Raw genomic sequence first — 25067 nt, 5'->3', positions numbered from 1 at the left:
ATGGTTATTCATTTATTATACTTAGATTCACACAGCCACATTTATTAAAAGCAAATATGCAGCCATTGGTACGTAAATTGAACTTGGGCACCCAGCAAATGAGGTAGAGCCCCAAGCGTGCTTTACTGACTAATCAGTTTGTTGTAATCAGAAGAGGGGCTGTAGGAATGGGTGGGGCCCTGCGTGATGGACCAGCAGCCATAGAGACACAGGTCCGTTTCGTTTTGGCCTGACTTAATTCATGCCTCGTTTGTGACATATGGGCATAATACCTTCGTTTCAAAATGACTTAGATGCTTACCTAGCTATTAAATAATAATAGATAATTTAATGGAAAAGTTTGCCGGGTCCTATAGAAACGGAGGTCTCGCAGAAGCATGTGGAGAACCATGGCTGTCGCAGCAGCAGAAGGCGGACAGGAGGCTCTGGGGGACCATGGTCGGGATGCCCTGAGCCTGGCATTTTCAGAGATGACTTTAAGTCACAGCCCTCAGGCTCCCACACCCGAATATGCCTAAAAATAGCAGGGCTGAGCTGAGCGGCCCTCCTCAGACGTGTGCTCTCTTGTCAGGATTCTGGGTTTGTGCCACAGCCAACCCCGCTCCAGCCTTTGACAAATGACCCCATCTTATCACTGGGAAAAGCCAAGGCCATCAGCACGAATCCCTCATCTGCCCTCTTCTCCACCTCTGATTCTTCTCAGCATCCCTCCATCCATCCCAGACCTCCCCGGTCGGGACCTGTGGGGATGGGACCCAGAAACCTCTTCTTCCTGTGCTCCTGGTAATTCTCACGTGCCTTGCCCTTGAGACCGTCTAGCCGATGCTGTTGTAAAAGCCGCCGAAGTGGTCCCCCAACTCTGGTTCTGCCGTTTCCAGCCATCATGCCTGTATCACGATGTCACTGTCTTGTTTTCATGATTCCAGTAGCACCCCGCTGCTCCCAGAACGGACTTGGGAGCTCCTTAGCATGATGTCCGGCTTTCTGTTCGCTAACCATCCCTTCCTGTCCTGTCTGCCACCCCTGCCTCTCTCATGCCCTCTTATTTAAGTCACACAGGACTTCTGTTCTCTGAAGTCACTTACTTATTGGTTCACTGATTGCACATTCCTTGTCGAGTCTATTGGGACCCAGACTCTACACTCAGCATTGAGCTTGTGCCCAAGATGGGGTCCCCGTCCTCACTGGGGTTCCAGCCATGCCTCTGCTCCGCTGCTCCTCCTAGGAAGGCCCTGCCCGCCCCCCCATTTCTCTCGCTGGAAACAGTGGCCAGATTTCACTGAGCTCTTACCAGATGCCACACAGTGTGCTTCGGCCGGCCCTCCTTTCTGGTGCCCTCGCGCGTGTGTGTGATTTTATGTGATCACAGCCTTGCGGCCTAGGTGCTGTTCTCCGATACCCCTGTTGCAGTGGAGGCGTGGAAGCTGAGTCTCGGAGCCGGACCGGGGGGGCTGTGCCTTCAGAGCCCTGCCCTGCTGAGCCCGGAGCCTGTGCTTCTCCCTGTGCTGGTGGCTCCTCATCACACCTGCTCCGTCCTCCTGTCCCCACACCCTCCCTGCCCTCCTCCACTGTAGTGTTCGCACTAAACACTGTGTATTCAGCAAGCACTGAGCAAAACTTGGGTGCCTTCTCCACACGGGGCTGAATCAGGGCCCTTTCCAGCCTGTCCCGTGGAGGCCCTGTTTTCTCTCTGCCTCTGGGCCTGGGAGGCCCTTCCGTGCAGCTTTGCCCCCTCTCCTCTCGGCCGCCCGGGGCTGGCGCTCTCTGTGACACTGGGCGGTGTGGGCTCGCTGCAGCCTTCAGGGACGTCTGGTGGCTGACATAAGGGAAGCAGAACGCTTTCGGCTGAACTGTACTCTCTTGTCATCTGTGACTACAGGTATTTGCTGACTAAAATCAGGGTGAAATAAGAGAAATGGTCAGCCTGCTACAGAGTGAAGGCTGACAGACTTTTTCCAGGGACCCTTCACCAGCAGCATTTGTATTTGAACAGGGAACATACCAAGTGCATGTGCAAAACCACCCACAAAAAGCACAGAAATAAGAAAAGCGTGGCACTAAATAGATATCGAAAAGGACACTTGTTTACAGTATGATCAGAAATACGAAGGCAGCGGGTTGCCTGATTCAACCTCAGGTGAGAATGTGAGCATCGGGTAACTCAGGTGTTTTTGCACTTTGCTCATGTCTGCGAATGACCGTGAGGGGATATGGGGATGTATGTACACGTATAGCTGATTCACTGTGTTATACAGCAGAAACTAACACACCATTCATTGTAAAGCAATTATATTCCAGTAAAGATGCTAAAAAAAAAAAAAGAAAGAAAATGCCCAAGTATTGACTTTGGGGTACAAATACATTTTAGGGAGTAGGCAAATTGGCAGATACAGGATCTGTGAATAATGAGGATCAAATATGCACATATTGTATCTTTTATGAGATACGTAATGAGGATTGTGTACATACCTAGTGTTCATGTATGGATATGGGTATGGATGTAGATATACCCCCTCCAAACGTTTGAGATCAAGCAGCACACATGTGCCCTTCCCTCCTAAATGCATTAACCAGGTATTTTCTCAGAAGAGCTTTTTCTTACATAGTCACAGTACAGCTAATAATGTCAGGAGATTTCACGTTGAGTCAACATCTAATCTGTAGCCCATTTTCAAATTTTGTCAGCCTTCCTGATAACTTCCTGTATTGCTATTTTCTTCTGGGTCCAAGGTCCAGTATGATTTCAAATATTGTGTTTCGTTGTTTCATCTCTTTGGTTTCCCTTAATCCGGAACAATTTCTCAGCCTTTGTTTGTGTTTCTTGACCTTGACATTCTTTGAAAAGTACATTCTTTGAAAAGTCGTATCCTAGGATGGGCTTCAATTTGAACTGTCCAAAGTGTCCTCAGATTGTGCATTTTTCACGGGAAGACCACAGAAGTGACGCTTTGTCCTTTCCAGTGTTTTGCATTGTATCAGGAGGACCGTGTCAGTCTGTGCCTATATGGGTGGTGACAGCTTTGATCGCTAGGTTAAGGTAATGCCTGTCCTATTTCTCCTCCAGAAGGTCACTTTTTCCCTTTGTAAATAACAGGTAATTTATTGACAGGGTGGCTCTCTGAAGCTCTTGTGTCTCATCAAAATTTTACTCACAGATGTTAGTGTCCATTAGTGAAAGGTGGTGTTTGAATTGACATGCTTCTACCAGGAAGAGCTTTCCCTTCTCCCTCACTTGTTTATTTATGTATTTATTCATTCAGTTGTACACATAAGAAGGACTTATGGCTTATTTTAGGCAATGAGTTGTATTCCATTATTATCATTTTTTTTAATTGTGAATCTCTTGTTTCCCCAGATTTGGCTAGTGAGAGACCCTGCGAGCTGCCCCCTAGGCCGTTTTGATGTGTCTCTCTGGTTCTTAGACAACTTTTGTATTACCTGGGCTGATTGGAAGTGTTCTATATCTTGATAGCTGGGTTCCAAGCATGTATACATGTATCAAAGCCCATGGAAATGTACATTTATGATTTGTGCATTTCACGTGTGTAAATTTTACACAAAAAAAGACTAAAAAATATTGAACTCTAGTCACCAGGGTCTTTTTTTTTTAAACAATGGTACGGGTGAGCGATTCTGAGACTATCTTCTATTTATTCTAGCTTGAGCAGAAGAGCACATAATACTGAGGATTATGGCAGTGAGGTTTCTCACTGTTGAAGGAAAGTTACAGATAGGAGAAAAGGAGGGGCGAGAATGAACCCTGGTTGCTAGACTGGAATTCGAGGAATTGACATAAATTCATGGTTTTTTAGATAGAAATATAAATGTGTTTGTGTTTATGAGTGTGTGCGTTTCCCCTACCTCAGCTCTGCCCACTTTGAGGGCCTAGAAACAATGATACGACAGTATCAGTGAGCACACCTGGTGCCCAGGTCTTGGTTTCTAAATACCATTTTCCACTGAGAGGAAGCAGGGCTCCTCATAGAAAAGAATGAACCCACGGCCAGAGCAGGAGAACTGTGAGATGAGCCTGGTGGAGTATGTTGTTGAGCTTGATGTGATTCTGCCATATTTTTTTTCCTCTTCACAGTCATTTCTGAAGGATAGAATTACATTCACTTTTTCCATTAAACCGCTTACTAAATCTATAGGGAAGTAAGAGAGTGGAGCCTCTGTGAGCGCACAGACCCGGAGAGCAGGATGTACTAACATCTAGCCATACTTCAGAAGAAAAAGATGGATTGTCATTGTATGTGTTGTAGTATCCTCCTGCAGCCTTTCCTGAAATCTGGTAACACTTCCCCTCAATTAGACGAGAATAAATGATGGGTGGTCCTCTGCTGGCTGCCCGGCACCCTCTTCCTCAGCCCGTTTGGTGCTGGTGTCCAAGAGCCCTGCTCCCGACTGCTCTGGCAGCTCTGGCAGTGGATGGCCTGTTCCCACTGGACGGGGTCCACCACCCGGGGAGGGCGCTCTGGACTCTGGAGGGATTGTGCTCAAACAGCTGCCTCTGCAGCCTCCCCTTCCCCCCCACACACACCCCGTGTGCCTTTTGCTCCCTGGACAAATGACCACAAAGAAACCCACATGCAAGGGGGGTGGGGGAGCAGTGGACTTCGTTACCTTTTCAGTTAAAAGAGAGATACAAAGATAAACAAAATGCTCGTAAGACAGGACCTCCATAGCCAGACTGCCTGAATAGGTCCCAACGCTCCTACTTACAAGTTACAAGATTTCTCTGGGCTTGTTTTCTCACCTGCAAAATGGGAATAATATTAATTCCTACTTAGAGGGTAGTGTTGTCATGAGGACCAATCAGTTTAAATATGCATAGTATTCTTAGCACAGTGCCTGACATATCGTAAACGTTAAGTAGATCTTGACTATTATATCAGTAAATGTTAGTGTATTAAATAACGTATTTAAATGAAAATATTAAGTGCTGTGTATAAACCCTTCTCCTCTTGCCATGTTAGGCCTTACTGTATCTGGGTAAGAGTAAATGTACCAAAATTTTATTTTGGATAGCTCTTACTTTTCATTAGAATGGCTTTGCCCACAAAAAGGAAAAATAATGCCATTTTAATGCCTTTTCTCTGAGTTCAGCAGAGGAATCAAGTTGGTTTTCCCCCAGGGTGGTGTTTTCTTCTACCCATTTGAACATTCTCTCCATCCCGTGTGGAGGGATGGAGATGGTCTGTGAACGGCACTGTGTGTCTTGTTCGAACACTATTGATTTCTCTACGGTTATTTCTTCTCTGTGAACATACAGGTAATCACCATGGCAACACTGTCACTCACAGGTGACATAAATAAGACTTACATATACCTGCAAATCTGTTTAAAAATAAAATAGCATTTAAAAAAAATACCACCTTCCCGTTGGGGATCCAGTCCTCATCCTATCTTTCTTTGTCTTTTTTTTTTTTTTTCTGCCCTTGATTTTATCTGCTTTTTCTTTGCCATAACTTAGTACCTGTGGGAAGAAAGGGTGGAGTTCACTTGAAGAAACTGAGGCTCCAGGGTGTTTCTACCACACTGTGGTCCAATTACCAGGAAGGCCACCACCAGAAACCAAGTCGCCCTCTGCTACCAGCTTCGCACATCTAAAACCCAGATACCCAAATGGCCAGCAGCATTGTCCGCCATGTGGCGCTATAGCCAGATGTTCCTTCTTTCTAAACCCCAGTTTCTTTTTCTGTAAAATGGGCATGATGTCCTTCTAGCTTGCAATGACAGGAGTAACTTAGACCTTGTGTGTGTGAGAAGTCACTGAGTGTACAGAGCTGGTACCGGACAGTGATCTGAGGATGTAAGTTATCACTGTGCTGCTGGAGCCCAGCACTTATGCTGTGATAGTTGAGAAAGCCGTTCTTAGGGACAGGACCTCACCCTTTGGGTCGAGGCAGCCCTCTCTCTCCCAAATGGAGTGCTGGTTTCTATCTGTTAAAATTTATAGATATATTACGTCATCTGCCAAGATGTGCAATTAGCGGAAAACATAGTTTGCCAAAACACACCTTTGTTTAGTATAAAGGATAAACAGAACCATTGGGAAAGTTGTTTACTCATGGGTTCTGGAAAGTTATCCCTCAACGTGCATAAAATTATTAAGTCAAGTACTTGGAATCGCAGCAGCATGGCAGAGTTGATGGGAAGCCAGAAAAGGACATGGCTTTGCAGCCGTCAAGTGCTGCCCCGTTCAGAAGGATGGAGAGAGGCCGCTGCCGTGACTGGATCTGCAGCATCAATTATGCACCATCCATTTATTGAGAGTCTGGTTCGTGCCCAGCACTGAGATGGCTCCTGCCTCAGGGGCGCCGGCGTCGCTGGGGAGAGAAGCGCTTTCCAGAACACGTGCGTGCTCTCTTGACTATGAATGCAAAAGAAGTTAAAACAAAAAAACACAACAAAACAGAAAACAAGAAGGGAGGAAGGCTATAGTGGGCAGAAAAGTGGAAAGCCTTTATATGGGATATATTTTGCTTTTTATTTTAAAAACAGTCATGTGTCTCTCCTGCCAGCACTGCTGCTGGAGTAGCAGCCAGCATTCTGGTTGAACCATGTCCCCAGGGCATCACACAGGCATGGCACAGGTGGGCTCCCAGCCAGGTGCGCAAGGTGTTGGGCTCTGCGCTCTGGGCCCTCCTCCAGCTGACAGCTGCTTTGTGAAAACTGAGGCTGCATTAACAGCAGTTAATGCCGAGAGGGAGGGCGAAGCGGGCAGGCAGGCTTAGGTGTCCTGCTGTGCACACCGGCTGGGAGGTGTCCTGGCTGGAGCCGGGCTCTCATTTCCCAGGACCCTTTACCGTGACCACAGGAAGGTGCCCGCCCGGATTTACGCCTGTAAATCAGCATGAGGACCAGATGCGAGTATCATTACTACAGTGTACTAATGTACATTAGTACCTTAGGCACTAATGTACCCACAGTGACAATGCTAAGTCCTTTCCATAAGTTTTCTGTAATCTTTATTATAACACCATAAAGAAGGTACTGAGAATATCCCCATTTTATAGATGAGGAAACTGAGAATTGTCCGAAGTTATACAGCTGTCAGGTTGGACGTTATGGGATTGCCTTGTGGGGAGGCGGTTAGAACAGTCAGAAATTTCTTGTGTTCAGTCTCATCACCTGTGGCAGGGCCTTGGCTACCAGACAGTTCCAAGCTCGTGCATGTGGACTAATGTAAAACTCTCCACGACAAGGCAAACTTTTAATCAGACTCCATCCATTGAAAAAAAATGACCTTCACCAAAGTTAAAAAAATTTTTTTCTACTATCTTTTAGCAAAATAGGATGGTCCTTTATGTTAAAATGTGAGGCATGAAATAATGAAGTTTCTGATGTCATTGCTGACACAAGGGCACTCAACCTTGCAGGTTCTGTGATGTGATATGTCAGTATTTTTTATTTATTTTTGGCTGCCTTGGGTCTTTGTTGCTGTGCGCAGGCTTCTCATTGTGGTGGCTTCTCTTGTTGCGGAGCATGGGCTCTAGGCACGCGGGCTTCAGTAGCTGTGGCTCACGGGCTCCGTAGTTGTGGCTCGTGGGCTCTAGAGCGCAGGCTCAGTAGTTATGGCACACAGGCTTAGTTGCGCCACGGTGTGTGGGATCTTCCCCGAGCAGGGCTCGAACCCGTGTCCCCTGCATTGGCAGGCGGATTCTTAACCACTGTGCCACCAGGGAAGCCCTGTTAGTTTATTTTTGATGGCGTGTGTTTTTTCAAGGCAGGGTAACCAGTGAAGCACACTTAGGGACGTGTGCAGCATGTGAACGGTGGCTCAGCAAGGCCTAATGGGCTTTAAGAAGTAAATGTGCTGCCCAGCGTGGTGTTTCCCAGCCTTCATGCGTTCATCCCTAGACGCTCTAAACAAACATCTCACCAACGAATGAGTGTTCCCCGTGCCTGGTACGTAATCCCCATGCTCAAAAAAAGCCATTGTAGAAACAGAATGGTTCAGCATGCCAAATATATCACAGTTCTATCTTAGCAATTAGAATCTGTCAAAGGGATGAAGTTAGAATAAAAAGCATTTCTAGCGAGGTTACGTTCCCAGTGAAGTCTCAGACCTCGGGAGAATCAGTTGGGTCACAGTGTTTATCCAGCGCCCGTGGTGGGTGCCGCTGGATGAGAAGTGTGAGGCAGGCCTTGCCCTAGAAGCATACACGCTTCTGTGTGCCCTCTGGGTGCCTCAGTTTCCCCATTTGTAAAATGTAGACGGCTCTACTTCTAAGGGATTTCATTTGTATGACAACTTAAACCCTCCCTCTGAAACACGGATGCCAGTTAAATTATTAATAAATCAGATTGTTCAGTATCAGAAACCAGCTCATTCTCTCCTGTATTTACAGATAGACTTGTTTGTTTGTTTGTTTAACAGATCTCTCTGTCATGCTTCCAGACACTGTGGTAAGCACTTTACATAAAAACGTATTACACATATATTGTTAATATCCCCATTTTACAGATGAGGAAACCAAGACCCAAAAAGGACACATAATTGGCCCATGGCCACTGGCTCTGGAGCTGGGTCTGAGTGCCGGCATCCTGGTTCCTACCCTGAAGGAGGGCACACGATGACCCCACAGCCCGGCCTGGCCTTCGCACAGGCAGGTGGCTGTTTCCGCTGGGGATGCCTGTGTTGGATGGGTTCTCTTTTGTGTCCCTAAATGTGAGGCCTTTTGAGGAAATTATTGCTTCTGCCTCAGGGTTCAATAGCTTATTCATCCAGTTTGTTGTGGAGTCCAGATGCAGGAAGATGGGTTTTCCAGGAGCCTCTCTATTTCTGTTTTGGAGCAGCACCATCTTGGCCTCACCCCTCTGGCCCCTGAGAGTGTACAGGGGGCCCAGGGGAGGGGGGAGAGAAGCGGTCAGCTCCCTGCTGTCTGGCTGTGGATGCCACGCCGAATCAGAATTCCGGTTTCCGCTTCCTTTACGTTCATAAGCCCATCGTTCGAGCTGTAAGGCAGAAACAGCAGAATTCACCAGACCCTCTGGTAGAATTGGGCATCACCCCCTACCCCCAAACACTCCCACCATCAAAACAAACAAGCAAACAAGCAGCCACCATTTTCCAGCCGCATCTTCAAGTGCTTATTACTCTCTGCATAGGAATGTCATATTTTAAAAGAGATTTTCAAGGCCTTTTTGTAATAAATTTCTCCTTCCTCCCTAGGGGTGTGTGTGTGTGTGTGTGTGTGTGTGTGTGTGTGTGTGTGTGTGTATCTCAAGTGTGTCCTTTGGAGAAGGACCATCTTAGGTTCTGCATTGACATGTTTCCTTGATGGTTATTTTATCAGCATGTTTTTTTTAACCTTTCATAGATATGTATCTGCCTCCAAGTAGCATTTAATGAAGAGGTGTTTGAAATAAATCTCTGAAAACAAAAGCTACTTTATTCATCATTTGCGTGGGGAGCGGCTAGGGAGGCTCATGTGTAAACTGCATAATCAGAAGCAGAGGACTGTTTGTGCGTGTGCCTGAGCGGGGGTAGATATCGATGGTGTTAATAAAATCCTGGTTTCAGTTCCTTCTCCTCTGATCGGAATAAGAATTAGGTTACATGGAAGCTAAATGACAAGGGGCAGCAGAAGGGATGAAAATGCCTTGTTTTTATTATTGGAATAGCCCTCTTCCAGTATTCTTTCTCATTCCAAACCATGGTGCCAGAGATCTTTAGGAATAACTCTGTATAAAAAGAAAGCAGAGTTTTGTGAAGAAAATAAATATTTACTTTTTTGTAGATTAAAAATAAAAACCACCTGTACTTTTTTCTTTTTAAAAAAATTTTTGAACATCTTTATTGGAGTATAATTGCTTTATAATGGTGTGTTAGTTTCTGCTTCATAACAAAGGGAATCAGTTATACATATACATATGTCCCCATATCTCTTCCCTCTTGCGTCTCCCTCCCTCCCACCCTCCCTATCCCACCCCTCTAGGTGGTCACAGAGCACGGAGCTGATCTCCCTGTGCTATGCGGCTACTTCCCACTAGCCATCTATTTTACGTTTGGTAGTGTATATATGTCCATGCCACTCTCTCGCCCTGTCACAGCTTACCCTTCCCCCTCCCCATGTCCTCAAATCCATTCTCTAGTAGGTCTGTGTCTTCCTGTCTTACCCCTAGGTTCTTCATGACCAGTTTTTTTTTTTAGATTCCGTATATATGTCTTAGCATATGGTATTTGTTTTTCTCCTTCCAGCCAAAAGTCACACAAGAAGTAGACTATCTGAATAGGTCTATATCAATTAAAGCAATTGAATCAAGAATTAATAACCTTCCAAAACAGAAAGCACCAGGGCCAGATGGGTTCACTGGTGAATTCTATCAAACATTTAAGGAGAAATTATATGAATTCTCTACAGCCTCTTTCAGAGGATAGAAGCAAAGGGAATACTTCACTTCACTCTGTATGACAGACTCTAGGTCCATCTACTTCACTACAAAAAAACCACCTGTATTTTTTTTTAAAGGCTGTTGGTCCTTAGGATTGGCTCCTTGATGTACTAAAGCCCTAGTAATCATAACGAGACTCAGCCGTGTTATTTAGAAGCCTCGCTATAATATCTTCTCTGTAAACCACCACGGTTGAGGAATGGGGTTAATCAAAATGTGTGGTTAACCAGGAGCTGTATAACTTAGCGAGAGGACTAATCTTCAAATGACTGAAACAAAACGCATTTAAAAACCTGTAAAAATGCAAGTAAAAACCGTACCAGACATCATTAGTGTTCGATCAGGACCTTAGCATCAGGCAGCACTTGAGGATGTGCTTCTGTGAAAAAAGTGGGTTAATGTTCTGGCACCTACTTGGTGTTCTTTGACTTTTGTCAATTCATTTCACCTCTTTGGCCTTCATTTTCTTCATCTATAGAATGGGAACGCAGTGGTTTCTATTTCACAAAGGTCAGTTGAACTGAATATGTAAAACAGTAAGTGTCAGAATATCCCTACGTGTAAGATTATTTTCAATTGTCTTCCTATTGTAGAGGCATTGTGGAGTGGTGGTTAATAGTATTTCAGATAAATAGAGATAAAACAACAGGATTTATTTTAATTGAGGAGATTTCAGGTGCATGAGGAAAAGGTGAGTAGATTCCTGTAAATGAAATATTTTCCAAAAGTATAAAGTTTGTAAACGTTTACCTGGTTTAGAGAACCTGTACTGCTCAACCCATAATTTTCAGTTTCCATCCATGTGGCTCCAGATCCTGTCCTTTCTACATCCACACGATCCATACTGTGTTTCTGGCAAAAGAAGATTTTATGACTAAATCTGGGGACATGGCTTCCGTTACTTGGAGATTCATAAAGCCTGTTAGTGTTTTAAAGGTTCTGAGATGTCTTACTGTAAGAAACCTGAAACTAGCATTTCCCTAACTTATTTGACCATGGAACCCTTTTATTTTTATTTATTTTTGTTTGAGAGTTGGAGTATAGGCATCCATTTATTGTTTGAATGGGTCTTGATGGCTGTGATCCCAGTATTTTTCCTATAGAATGAATAAATTATTATTTTTCAGTTTTACCGGGATGTAATTGACATAGAGCATGGTACAAGTTTAAGGTGTACAGCGTCATGACTTGACTTACATATGTTGTGAACTGGTTGCCACGATAAGTTTAGTTAACATCCATCATATAGATACAAAAAAGAAGAAGAAAAAAATTCTTTTCCTCGTGATGAGAACTTTTAGGATCCACTCTCTTAGTAAATTACGTTGATTTCTTATCAGATTAATTTGGAATTGTTGGTAATAAGCAAGAAGCAGTGAGACGGGTGAGGATCTACAATCAGAAGCTAGTGAGGACTTGGCCTCTGAGTTGCCCCTTCAAGCCCCAGCTCCCCACAGATATTACCTTGGAACCTTTCTCAAGAGAGCATCTGTAACATCCCTGAGGTCCAGCACCCCTGCTGCCTCAAGTTCACAGCTCTGCAGGTGGGCTGCCCATGTTCAGGTCTTGGTTATTGTGACCTTGAGCCCATTACTTAACTCTTTGAGCCTCAGTATTTTCATTTTTCAAAGGGGGGCAATAATATTTATCTCATAAGGTTGTTAAGTGAGGTGATGTATGTTTTTAATATGTTCTGATAATGAGGTATGATTGTATGTGAATTATGAGATAACACATTGACAGACACGTGAAACTCTGGTTTTGGAGGTAGTGAGGGCAGAGGGCGGCCTGAAAGCACTTACTGGCCTCTTATTCCCCAATTAAGACGACAGCCATCTCTGACAGCACCCTATATTTGAAGTTGACAGAGCTACGCAAAAGCCACAGTGAAGAGGGATGCGTGTGTGGCCAGTGTCCTTTTACAGAGTGAAAAACTGTCCTCCTCCAGTGCATGAGGCTAGAGCAGTGGTTCCCGATGCTCTCTGTGCATGGCATCCCCTGGGGAGTTCTGAAAAGAGACTGATGCCCGGTGGTGCCACCAGGGATGTCGGTTCTGTTCGTGAGGGGCTCTGGTACCAGCCAGCCAGAGTGAGAACCCCTGGGCCAGAGCACGGGCTCCACAGGTAATGAGGTCACGGCCTGGGCCGTCCTCTCTGCAGGCTGTACCTGGTGTCACCCTGCACGAGGATGTGCATTGGCTGATGCAGGATAGGCTGGGCGTGCCAGCATTCACTCAGCTCCATCCCTGCCTCTGAGAACATATGCCCAGCAGATAATCTGCTGATCGGGGTTTGGGTACCAGAGGAGACTAACAGCCCCGTCACATTCCTCTTTTACCCCTAACACTAAATATGTAGTAACTGTCCCATTAGATTTTGTCTTAGTCAGTGGAAGTATAGCTTTTGAAAATGGGGGACCAAGAGCTAAAGGAACCGCCCAAGTCACCAAAACTAGTAAGTGGCAGAGCTGGGATGTCCCAGCTGAGCGATCGCCCCATAGGCTTCATCTGAAGATGCAGGAGGTCACCGTGCCTGGCACGCGGTGAACCCTAACTCAACAGTAACATTTTTAGGTTGTTCATCTGATGAATTGTTTTTTTTTTTTTTTTTTTTTTTTTGCGTTATGTGGGCCTCTCACTGTTGTGGCCTCTCCCGTTGCGGAGCACAGGCTCCGGACGCACAGGCCCAGCGGCCATGACTCACGGGCCCAGCCGCTCCGCGGCACGTGGGATCTTCCCAGACCGGGGCACGAACCCGTGTCCCCTGCATCGGCAGGCGGACTCCCAACCACTGCGCCACCAGGGAAGCCCTGATGAATTGTTTTTAAAAAGCTCACAAAACAGGGCTTCCCTGGTGGCGCAGCAATTGAGAGTCTGCCTGCCAATGCAGGGGACACGGGTTCGTGCCCCGGTCCGGGAAGATCCCACATGCCGCGGAGCGGCTGGGCCCGTGAGCCATGGCCACTGGGCCTGCGCGTCTGGAGCCTGTGCTCCGCAACGGGAGAGGCCACAGCAGTGAGAGGCCCGCGTACCGAAAAAAAAAAAAAAAAGCTCACAAAACAAAAAGAAAGGGATGATTAATCATATCTTACCTTCTATGGTGTTTTGTAATTTATAAGGGCTTTTAATATATATTATCCCATTTAATCTTCATGACAGTTCAGTGATGTAAGGCTCCTGTCGCACAGAGGCGTCTAGGAGCCTGGAGCACGTAGAGCTGCAGCTCACACAGGGGCAGGGGCTCCTGGGAGACGTGGGGAAGGGGGAGCGGCCGTCGTGCGTTCTCCACATTCAGGGGGCCTCACATGGGGCCCTGGTGGGGAGGTGTGACTTAACGGTGAATCAGAGGTTTGGGGCCACACGCACCTGTGTTCAGACCGCACCTCTGCGGTCACTCGTTACTTGTTACGTGTGCGCCCGTGAGCACAACAGCTGCTGCGCCTCTGTTTCCCCATCCGCCTCGCCCGGATGACATGGCCTGTCTGACCCACTGTGAGGATGGTTGCGTGAACGTGAGAACCTTACGTTGTGTACAGGCAACCAGCACATGTGGTGGTTTGGGGAGAAGAGAAGGAATCCCAGAAGTTGCCTTCGTGGCTGAGCCAGTGTGTGGAAATATCCTGTTCACTGTGCGTAAGGGAAATCCATCATTAATGACCTTGGAATGGTACCTCCTGAGTGACGATTTTGCTTGCTCGTAGCCTCAGCGATCTTGCATGAAGTTTATTTGATGGAACTCTGAAAAGCTTGTTTTTCCAAGTCTGAATAGTTCAAATTTTAAACTGGCAGGAAACCCAGGGCCACTTCAAGTGAAAGGAGTTGTGATTTGAGTGGAGGTGAGACACACGGCTCGGGTAACCAGTGGGGTGGAACACTTGGGTTGAACTTGGTCCTTGTAGTTTAAATTTTGGGGAGACCCAATCTGAAGAGGAGGGGCCGGTCCCCCTGCCTCACTTGGTTAAACCCAGCACCTCTCTGGTGGAGTTGCCCCTCGTGGCGTCCCGGGGACCGTTTTGATGGGACGACAGTGTGGGGTGCTCAGTGCTTTCTTCTGCAGATGTGGAAACTTGGTCCCGGAGAGCTGGCAGTGCGTCCACCAGAGAGAAGCAGACTGGAGCTCTGTGGGCGTCCTATGGCCGCTTCTTCCCCAGAAATTACTCACTGCCCATCTCTCTCTCTCCTTGTCAGGTTTGGCCTTTGACCAGACAGATGGCCCAAAACTCCTTAGTATGCACTCCATGTTTTCTTACTTTAATGAGCTTCTCTTACTGAGACTTTTACTTACTGGGTGGGAAGTGTGACTTCCTCCGGGAACGGGAGGGTAGTCTGGTGACCCCATCAGGCTTCGAGCCGTATTTACACAGAGGCTGTGTCAGTCCCTCTGCTCCAGGGCAGGGACCGCTGTTCACAGCCGCCTTCCCTCGAGCCTGTGAGCTCGTTGGTGGCAGGGCCGGGGTCTGATTAGCCCGAGTGGGCGGCTGGTGAACACTGGCCGCCTTGTCCCCTGGCTCCAATTGAGTGCACCTTCTTCTGCCAGCTGCCACCTGAGTAGGGCATGGGGGGCTTCTCCATCAGAGCCCCGTGTTCACCTTCCGTTTACCTTGAGGCATTGATCACACCTGGCCTCTGTGAACTGTGTGGTAAACTTTGTTGGACTCATGTGGATCTGGTGCAAAAGAAAATAACGCTTCACATTTCTCCCTAACGGGAGGAAGTTGAACTCACTGTTTTTGTTACTGAAATAGAATCTAATATTAACAGGTGGAATTTTATTTTAAATAGAGAAAAAACAATTTAAAAAATATGAATGCATAAGCTGTGGCCATTGTTTCCCTCTGTGGCATAATTCCTCCGGGTAAATGAGTAAATATTGATACCATTTTTTTCTTTAATTTTCTCATTATCTAAAATTTGGAAAATAATGTTTACTTAGGAAGTATAATAACACAATGGATACCCAAGAAGCTACCGCCCAGCTATGATCACCAGCGCTTTGCGTCTCGAGGGCTCTCCTCTACCCCGTCCCATCCCCCTGCTCCCACTCCTTGCCCGGGGCAGCTGCCATGTTTTGTCTTAAAAATTTAGGTGGTCGCAGTTAGCTTTCTGTTCCATATCCATTTCTACCCTATGACTGAGACTTGATATTAGACTGTTTTCTGGAAAAACCAAGTCAGTAGATGTTTTCAGAAGTCATTTGCCCAATGCACCTCCCCTGGGCCCTTCTGTCACCAGCAGGATGGAGAACAAAGCTTTAGACACAGACACAGGGTGGGGTCTGCCCCGCCACCCGCCCCCAGGGGCTAATCAGCTGTCTTAAGTTCTCCAGGTTAATTTTTTTTTTGCAGTACGTGGGCCTCTCACTGATGTGGCCTCTCCCATTGCGGAGCACAGGCTCCAGACGCGCAGGCTCAGAGGCCATGGCTCACGGGCCTAGGAGCTCCGCGGCATGTGGGATCTTCCCGGACCGGGGCACGAACCCGCGTCCCCTGCATCGGCAGGCGGACTCCCAACCACTGCACCACCAGCAAAGCCCAAGAAGCAGTTTTTATTACAAAATAAGTAGATGGAATTAAAGTAAGGGCTGTAAGGAGAGTAACTGGTAGTGCATAGTATTTTTATAGGAAAAACTGATTTTTAAGTTCATTTAGTTAAGAACACAAGCACATAGATGGTAAACAGACTGGAAGTGCTTATGAGTCAAGATAATTAATCGAAAAGATAAATGAGTCATTTGCCAAGGAAATGTCATGGAAGGCACCAGAGGGATACATGTTAGATTTGGTCTTATTTACACAGTTTTTAATGGCGCTGGATAGACTTCTTCCGGAAACAGCACTAGAAGCTGAGCTGTTTCCCCTGAGCCCCTTGTTTTAAATGGAGGCCTCACAGCGTGGGGTTAAGAGCACAGCCTGGCCCTGCGCTTGACCTTGGCTCTGCTGCTTAGGGGCTCTTTGACCTTGAGCGCTTCAGCTAAGGTCTGTAAGCCACAGTTTTCTCGTGGACACGGTGGGAACAGTAAGAGTGGCCGTGTCACAGGAGCATGCTGTGTGTTAGTGGGACGACCTGCGGAAAGTGCCAGCGCGTCCCTGGCCCGCCGCACCCACGGGTGGCAGCTGCCAGTAACATAATCACCATGAAAACCAAGGCGCAGGTGTGTGGTCTCGGAGGAGACGCATAGCCTGGAGCGGCTGCAGAGTCAGCCTTTGGCCACACTTAGCTGTGGCTAAAAGCTGAGTGGAAGTCACCTTGGTGTTTCCAGAACTCTGTGGAGAGCTTGACGGGGAAGCGGACCCTTCCCTGTTAGAACGACTGTTGAAATCATGTTTAAACCACCACCCAAAAAAAAAAAAAAAAATTCTAATAGCTTTGCGTAAAGGGAAGAAGCCAGAGACGGAATAATGGCGGATCGTCCAGAAAACCTGCCCTATTGGCGGGTAACCTGTATCCTCCGTCAGCAACGTTAGAAAAGAGACGGGCGTGTCGGTTAAGAGGGAGGCGCTGATGTAGCAACAACTTCCTTGGAGTCAAAGCTCGGGCGCACTAGGCTGCATCACCGACGGCAGTGTAAGGTTACCTTCCTTGGGAATGTCCTGAGCAGGTACAGAACTGGAGCACGTGGGCTTTATCATGGATGATAGGAAGGGCACCTGTGACGTCTGCAGCTTAGAAGGTGCATGGAGACGTTTGTATCTTACATATCAGGAGGGGTGAGCCCAGAGCAAGGGGCCAGCTAGGACGGGCACCATCAAACCCAAATCTCACTGTTTCGACTAGCTCCTTCCCCACCCTGGTCGCTTCGGTACCCGGGTCTCGGACAGCTGTCAAAATCACGCGTCCGTTGAACTGTCCGAATCTGTTTCGGCTAGAAAACCATTAAGGATGTGCCTCATGAGTGTTATTTCATGGCATCTTCACTGCAGTTTGCTCAAGTAGACACCGTCTCCGTTGTATAGGCGAGGAAACCGTGAGGCAGGTTTTCCTCAGACGAGTGAACACACCTGCAAGGCCAAGACCAAGGCCTGACGCTTGGCTCAAAGCTCCAGCGAAGCCACCTTGAGATTCGACAGCTGTTCTTCCACAGACGGTGGAGGTGCCAGCTCCCCCTGGCCCTTCCCCCACGCCCAGAAGGGTACGCTGCCCCAGAGGGGTCTCAGCAGACCCATTCTCCCCTGGTCCTGGGGGCTGAGGCCCAAGGCCCAGGTGCAGCAGGGCCGGCTCCTCTGAGGGCTTGGGGGCAGGACCCGCTCCCAGCCCCCACCCCAGCTCTGGCCACGCGGGGCATCCTTGTCCTGCAGACACGTCACCCCTGTGTCCGGCTTCCCTGCGTGAGGCCTCCTTGCACGCACGTCTCTGTGCCCGAATTTCCCCTTTTCTAAGGATGCCACCCCAAGTGACCTCATTTTAACTTGAGTGTCTCTGTAAAGACTTTTTCTCCAAGTAAGGTTACATTCTAAGTTACTGGGGGTTCGGGCTCCAGGGTATCTTCTTGGGGGGACACAACTCAATCTGTAACAGGGTAGCTGATGACACCACCAGTTGTGGAATGCCCTGCTGCTGAAGAGCCGGGTCTAGGCCGTGCCTGAGAGGTTTCCCACCCCGCAGCTTGCAGGGGAGACCAGGAGGTGAGGAGGGGGTGGTCTGTGCAGCCCATCACGGGCCTCCCAAGTCCTCCGGGGGGAGCACAAGCAGCTGAGGGGGCTTCAGGCGAGGCTGCAGGCACCACATCACACAGCTGGTGAGAGGGACCCCTGTGCCCATCCAGATGGGCCTCACTCTGAGCACATGATCCTCGAGGTTTGCTGTCCCCGTGGATGCACTAAATTCTTTCGTCAACTGGTTGCTGACATTTTGCTTCTGTCTTGGAGTCACAGGTTAGGTTCCCTGGAGAGCAGACTCTCAGACAGAGGTCAGCCTTCTGGAAGCTTCTAACCAGGTGCTGTCAGGGTCCACACCTATGGAGGGGGAAGGGAGAGGAGAGCAGGATTAGACAGAGGGGGAGGGGAGGTTGGGCTGTGAGGCATTGACAGCAGAGGCCTTGGCCAACCCCCGGGGAGCTCTGAAACGAGGATGGCCCTTCAGCATTGTCCCAGGCGGTGGCAGTAAGGGCTTTCTTAGTCCAGCCCATAAAAAGCAGAGTTTTAAATTTATTATATAAGTATGACTGCATTTCAAGTAGCTACCACAAGACAAACGATGATGCCTTCATGTATGCTTTTTATTATCATAAAATATACATCCTTTATATGTATGCATATAAAGGAGACACACATACATGTATTTATTATGTTAGTAAAGAATGATTCTGATATTTTTAACTCCCTTAGTACCATAATCTCAATTGTCTGTATCTGAGCTCATGACACAATTTTGAATATGGATCAGGGATGGGGGGCAGTCCTTATTTTGACTCCTTGAATGACTTTTACTAGGTTTGTGAATCCCAGATGTTCTATGGAAAAATCAGTGTTTGTGAAAGTATGTACTTTTCTGGAACAAGAATTTGAATCTTTCCTCATATTCTCAGAGACATCTGTGTCCCTCCCCCATGAAGGTAAGAACCATTGTGTAAGGAAATTTAGAGTCAGGTCGTTGTTGCTTTGTAAACTGCTTGTTACCGTCTCCGAACACACAGCCATGATAGATAAAAAGAGGACGTGAAAAAGCCAGAACCATGCCTTCCCCTCTTCCCCCTACAAAGATATTTGTCCATGCACAAGAGACAAACACAAAGAGCGGAGAGTGGGGCCGAAGACTCTGTGGGCTGCAGGTTCCTAGGCAGGGGAAACAGTGATTGGCTCTGGTCAGGAGGGGGCAGGGTGTGCTGGTCCAGAGCATGATCCCTGCTGGAAAGTGGGGGCAGGCGGTCCCCTCCTCTAGAAGGGGGGCAGCCACCACTGCTTCAGACTGCTGCCTGCTGTGACCTCTAGCTCATAGGAGCTCTGAGCCCAGGAAGAGAGTTGCCCTCTTCATCAGGAACTGAGATGAGTCACCGCCATGGCATCATCAGCCCTGTCACCATCGGGCAGGAACCCAGATGCCACCACTAACTAGATCTGGGCCAGGAGCACAAGGGGAGGGAGGTACCACAAAAACCTCTGACCAAGGAGGGGTGGTGAGTGAGAGAACACTGCAGTTATTCCCATCCCAGATGGGCCTGCAGACACTTACCCCAAACCACGTGAAGAACTCTGACCTGAGCGTATCAGCAACCAAATCCACACTCAGAATCTGAGTCACTGGAGAGTAAAGTAAAAGCAAGAGGCATTCTTTAAAAAAAGAAAAAATGACTCATGTCCTCAAAGAGATCAATGGAAGGATAACAACCATAAAAACAAGAAGAAGAAGAACAGGAAATTCTGAATAAGAGGCAAAAACAGGCAAAAGTGAAGTGTAAGTAGATATGGAAGAAAACAATTAGAAATATCAGAAATGAGTAATAGATTCACTGAAATAGAGAAGAAGAAAAAAAAAAACAGATGAGACTAGACTCAGCTGAAGGGAGAATTAGTAAATAAGAAGCTGTTACTGAAGAATTCACCCAGAATACAGCACAAATACGTAAAGATTAAAACCCGAAAATCAATCAGGTAAGAGAAGTGGAAGATAGACTGAGAAGCCCCACAACATGGAGACTTGCGGTCCTAGAAGAAGAGGACAGAGGAGTCGTGGCTGGAATTTTCCTACTTGGATGAGAACATGAAGCCTCTGAGTGAAAGCACACGCTGAGTCCTGGGCAGAATATACCCCAAGATGAATGCAGGCCCGGCCTCATCAGAGCTGCCAGGATAAAGGTGAAGCCCTTCCACCCTGCCAGGGAGAAATGACAGACTCCCTGCGCAGAAGCAGCTCCGACCGACAGCAGACTTGTCCTCATTGCTAACGGGTACAGAGAAGTATTTTCCAAGCACTGAGGGGAGACAACGGTAAACCTACAATTTTGTGCTTTGCCGGATGATTCACGAGTGGGGATTTCAGCCGTGTCGGTTCTGAGAGTTTGCTTCCCACATGCTTTCACTGGGTAAAAAAAAAAAAAAAAAAAAAAAAAAAAAAACAATGAAAAGATATTCACGTGCAAGAAGAGGAGAAGTGAGAGAGAGGAAGTTTCAGGAGCTGTGAAAGGCCTCCGGTTCGACCCTGCTTGCAAGTTCACAAGGAACCAGTCACCATTACTTTAAACTTGTTCCCACTTGTTAGCTTGAACTAGGTTTGCAGTACAATGGTCTGGGTTTTTCTCCTTGGTTTTTATGTATTTACCGTAACATATACCATGTATTTTTTAATGTCTTGGGGCCTCTACTCTGGCTGACTGCACTATCACGTTGACTGCTGTTCTCGGGTTCCTGACACCAGTGCCCAGTCGGGTCCCTCCTTCCGTGTCTGTCATCGAAGAGGTGCTTTCATGCTAATTCTTGGCAACCCCTGCCTCTTATCGAATACCCCTGAATTTCCACGTTCCTTAGGTGGAAAAGGAAAAGTGCTGTGTAACCACCCAACTGCCACCATCTCGCAATGGTACATTAACCCGCGTATTATTTATCATAGCATCTTGACTCCAAGAAAACAGGGTGTTTTTCAGGAGCTGTGGTACTTTCTCAGGAGCACCTGGGTGGTAGCTTTATTATGTTCGTTTGAAATGTGTGTTCTGAACCGATGCTTTTGACAACTTTATTGATATTTCAAGTTGAATAATCATTTATGTTTGAGTACTTGGCTCTTCAGAGGTTTTGCCATTTTAAAAGTTTTATATTTTTCTAATCAGTGATTCACCAGGGGGTTTATGATGATATCAGGCTTGGTGTAAATCAATTTATAAACTTGTTCTCCTAACAGATTGGCAGATATTTCCTTAGTTGTATGGATTTCATAGTTATATAATGAAACATTTAATGAAACATTTTTTATTGTGGTGGTAACTTACAGACTTACATAACATCACAGCTATCTATATATATGTGTGTGTATGTAATATATAAATATGTATTTGTGATGTACATGTTTAAGCCATGTAAACAAATGTGGTAACTTCTAAAAATATCTATATGTATCTAATATAATGAACTAGTTAGTGAGCCCTAATAAACTGGAAAAAATGGGATAAAATGGGGGAATGGCTACCTTTGTGTCTTTCACATCCTTAGAAGCATAATTTGAAAAATAACCCCCTATATAATTAATAATTAGAAGTACTCCCTTAATAATTAGAAATACTAACAAATAATGACATTACTAATTGAAATATCAATTTTGACAAGCCCTTACTTATTTCTCTATTAAAACGGCTTCCTGAAAGTATCACAGAAGTTAATGAATTGCTTGTTCATTAAATGTGGACTTTTCTCCTCTAGTATTCAAATGGAAAAAAACTGAAATATGATATATTCAAATTGCTTTATACTAAATTGAACATTAATGGCAATGTGAGTATAATATATGGTAATGTTACACATGAGAGTGATAAGAATCTATAATATTCATAATGGAATTTGCTAATTTTGAATATTGACTTATCTTTTAAGTTCATTTTGTTCCTAAAAATTCAAGTGCTGAAATAATGTCTTGCCAGCATTTTCTAACTAGCCCACGTGAAACTTGCCATGAAAAACTTCAACGTTGTCATCCAACTAACAAATCAATCTCTTTTTTCTTCTCTCATTTTGTTAGCCTCTCAGCAAATACCCTGCTGTGATCAATGACATCTCATTCTGGTTACCTCGCGAGAATTACACAGAGAACGATTTCTATGACTTAGTCCGAACAATTGGAGGAGACCTGGTGGAAAAAGTTGATCTTATAGACAAGTTTGAACATCCAAAGTAAGTAAGAAACTTTCTGAGTTTATCCTTTTTTATTTACATGTGGCAAATGGCATGTGGAAGTATGTAATAAAATGTTGCTGCAGCCTAGTGCATAAGATACAAATGTATTCGGAATTTACAGTGAACATTTAGCATATCAGTACTTTCTGAAAATCTTTCTAAAATACATTTTTAATCTTTCCTGCCTTAGTAGACAAAGGATATGAAACAGAAGGTTTTAAATATCTTGGAGCTTTTTGGTATTGTTTTGGGAAGTGATCTCTTACCATATCACATTCCAAGTCCCAAGGAAATGAGGCAGAGAGAGAAGTTTGTGGAGAAAAAGCTGTTTTGTTAGAGTCTCTCACTGAATATTTATTAAGCACTTAGCACACGCCGAGACCTGTATTACGTCCTAGGGGTTAAATGTGGATCTAGAAGTGTGCTCAAGGCCTCGGGGAAGCGATATCCCATGAGCTCTTGCGTGTTTCTCTGTTTATACTTAGATGACAGCTTGACTGGGTATAAAATCCTTGGCTCACCCATTTTTTGGTGAGGGTCTTGTAAGTGTTGCTCAGTTGTCTTCTCAAGTTTAACTTGATTTAAAGAAATCTGAGGCCGGGCTTGATTGTTTTCCTCTTCTTCCTAAAAGATTCTTTATCTTTAAAGTTTAATAACTGTAGCAGGATCCCTCTCAGTGTTGACCTGCTCTCCCTGGGGTGTAAATTCTTGTCTCTCTCTAATCAGATTTGGCTCCACCTGGGTCTTAGGGAATTTTTCTTGAATCATATCTGTGAGGATCTCTTCTGACCCCTCCCTTGGGGATCCAGACATGTGTGCCCCACCCCTCTTTATCTGACTCCTCTGCCTGCTGCTGTTTTCTCTCTAATGTTTTAAAACTCTCTGTCCCGCCACTTCCTTTTGGGTGCTTCCCCATCATTACCCTCTCTGCCCACCTCCCCACCCTGGGTCTTCTGTGGTCTCTTCTTGCCCACACTCCATTTCCATCTTCAGTTACTTTGTTTCCCCTCCTTTTCTGAGGTCTTCAAGCTCACATTTCAATTCTCCCTGTTTTCTTCCTGTCTCTTCCCAGAGTCGTTTCTGCTTTGTGATTTTTCCTTCTTAAACAAATTGCTTCGTTTGGTTTTTAAAATTCACTGCAAAATATTTGGCCAGAAGTTTCATGTACTCCAAAGGCAACATCTTTCTGTGACTTCCCCGTCAGTAAGTTTTTCTGCCATTTTTCCTATCTTTTTTTCTTTATTTTGGTTGATGCATCAGTGGTGTGCATGTGATTGCCTTTTTGTCACTCATATTTGAATGCATTGGATTTTCGGAACCAGCTCTTTGCACAAGGTTGAGGGCTGAGGTGGGGCTGGCATGGTGGGAGGGGCTAAGGCCGTCATTCAGGACTGCTGTTTTCACAACTGTAAGGCGTTTTTTTCCCTCCACTGCCAAAAACCAACCTATCTTTAAATATGGCTCATTCATCTCTTAGGTTCTTTGTGTAGTTCTGCCTCCTGCCCCAAATCTGCACTTGTTACACACAGATTTACCTTTGTTTACCCCAGTTTTGACGCTTGTTGGTCATGTAGACTTTGCACTTTAAACTGGAAGCCTTGGCTCTGAAGAAGTATTTATGCTGGTGTTTTCTGAGATCTGCCTATCTGTTCCTTCTCTTCACTTCCTCCCATTTGGCTTCTACTTGGTTTCAGCTGCTTTGGCAGATTTTAAATATATTTTGGAGCTTGCAGATGATATCTGTCTGCTAACTTTACAGAAAATAGACTCTATGGGGTAGCCCGGGGCCCTGGCACAGTGGAGAACCTGCCCAGCGCCTGTACTGTCTTACTAAGGGGCTAGGATGGCAGTAAGGTTCCTGTGGCAGAGATTCCTAGTTATCTCTCAACATCCCACCCCCCCGTTATAAAAATATATAACTTTGATTTTTATCTAACCAACCTAGCCAACTAAAAGTCTACACTTCTGAGATTCCTCTACAGCAAAGTGTATCTATGTAGCTGAGTTTAGCCAGTGATTTATAAGTAGAAGTTTTTAGTGGCATTTCCAGAAGTTTCCTTAAAAACTGGGTTGAGGCTGTCCTTTACCTTTCTTCTACCTGGATGTGGATGTAACGGCTGGTACCTTGGCAGCCATTCTGGACCATGGTGTGACCTTGGCAGTGGAAGCTGTGTGTGGGGAACAATAGCACAGAAGTTGCCTGGGTGTCTGACACTGGGGAGTCGATTCAGTTGTAGACTTTCACAAGAGAGAGAAGTATCTTGTTTAAGCCACTATTTTTCAGATCTTCGTTATGGACAACCAAAGGTAAACCTTGCTGTTACAGCCCTGAGGAAAAGGACATACTTGAGGAAAATAATACATTATTTAGTAATGGTGGCCCACTGCGTACAGACTCTCAGGAAATATCTAGGGCAGGGGGTGGCAGACTTTTTCTGCTGAAGACCAGATGGTAAATACAAGGGGCAGGCCATAAACAAATTTACCCACTGATTCTTGAGTGCCTGTGTTATAGGAAACGTTGGCTTCACTGGGGGCACAAGGCAAGATCCCAGTTCTTACGGAGCCAAATAACATAGGAGAAATGAACTTAGCAATAAAAGGCATGACGTACAATAAGCTTGGTTAACCTAATCAAGACCTGCCTGCTCTCTTGCACATAATTGACGCTCAGTAACGTTCATCGACTTGAAATGGGAGGCCTGTGTCTAGGGCTGTAGATTCAGCGGGAAGAGGCCATCAGTCTGGGGAGAGTTACGCAGGAGCCAGGATAGCGGGCCCTGTGTGTCTGTCTCCTCTCTGACACCTTGTGAATGACCCGTCCCCAGTCCTGATTGTGATTGTGAGTCAGC

At 46.1% G+C, this 25067-nt stretch overlaps 1 protein-coding gene across 3 annotated transcripts in view; it reads left to right on the top strand.

The window, feature by feature from the left end:
- The window catches only part of FARS2 (phenylalanyl-tRNA synthetase 2, mitochondrial), a 310218-nt gene that overhangs the window by 155803 nt on the left and 129348 nt on the right, over positions 1–25067 (top strand). For 2 of the 3 annotated variants that reach the window (XM_079713869.1, XM_079713868.1), the window contains one exon: positions 22061–22212. In XM_079713869.1, the coding sequence (XP_079569995.1) occupies positions 22061–22212 (152 nt within the window). Of the gene's footprint in view, positions 1–22060; positions 22217–25067 lie in introns of all 3 variants that reach the window. The other variant, XM_079713870.1, reaches the window with a different exon arrangement.

This window comes from Hyperoodon ampullatus (genome assembly GCF_949752795.1).
Source record: "Hyperoodon ampullatus genome assembly, chromosome: 10".
In the NCBI taxonomy this organism is placed as follows: domain Eukaryota; kingdom Metazoa; phylum Chordata; class Mammalia; order Artiodactyla; family Ziphiidae; genus Hyperoodon; species Hyperoodon ampullatus.
Note: the sequence above shows the minus strand (reverse complement) of the source record. Positions and strands in the feature narration are given on the sequence as shown.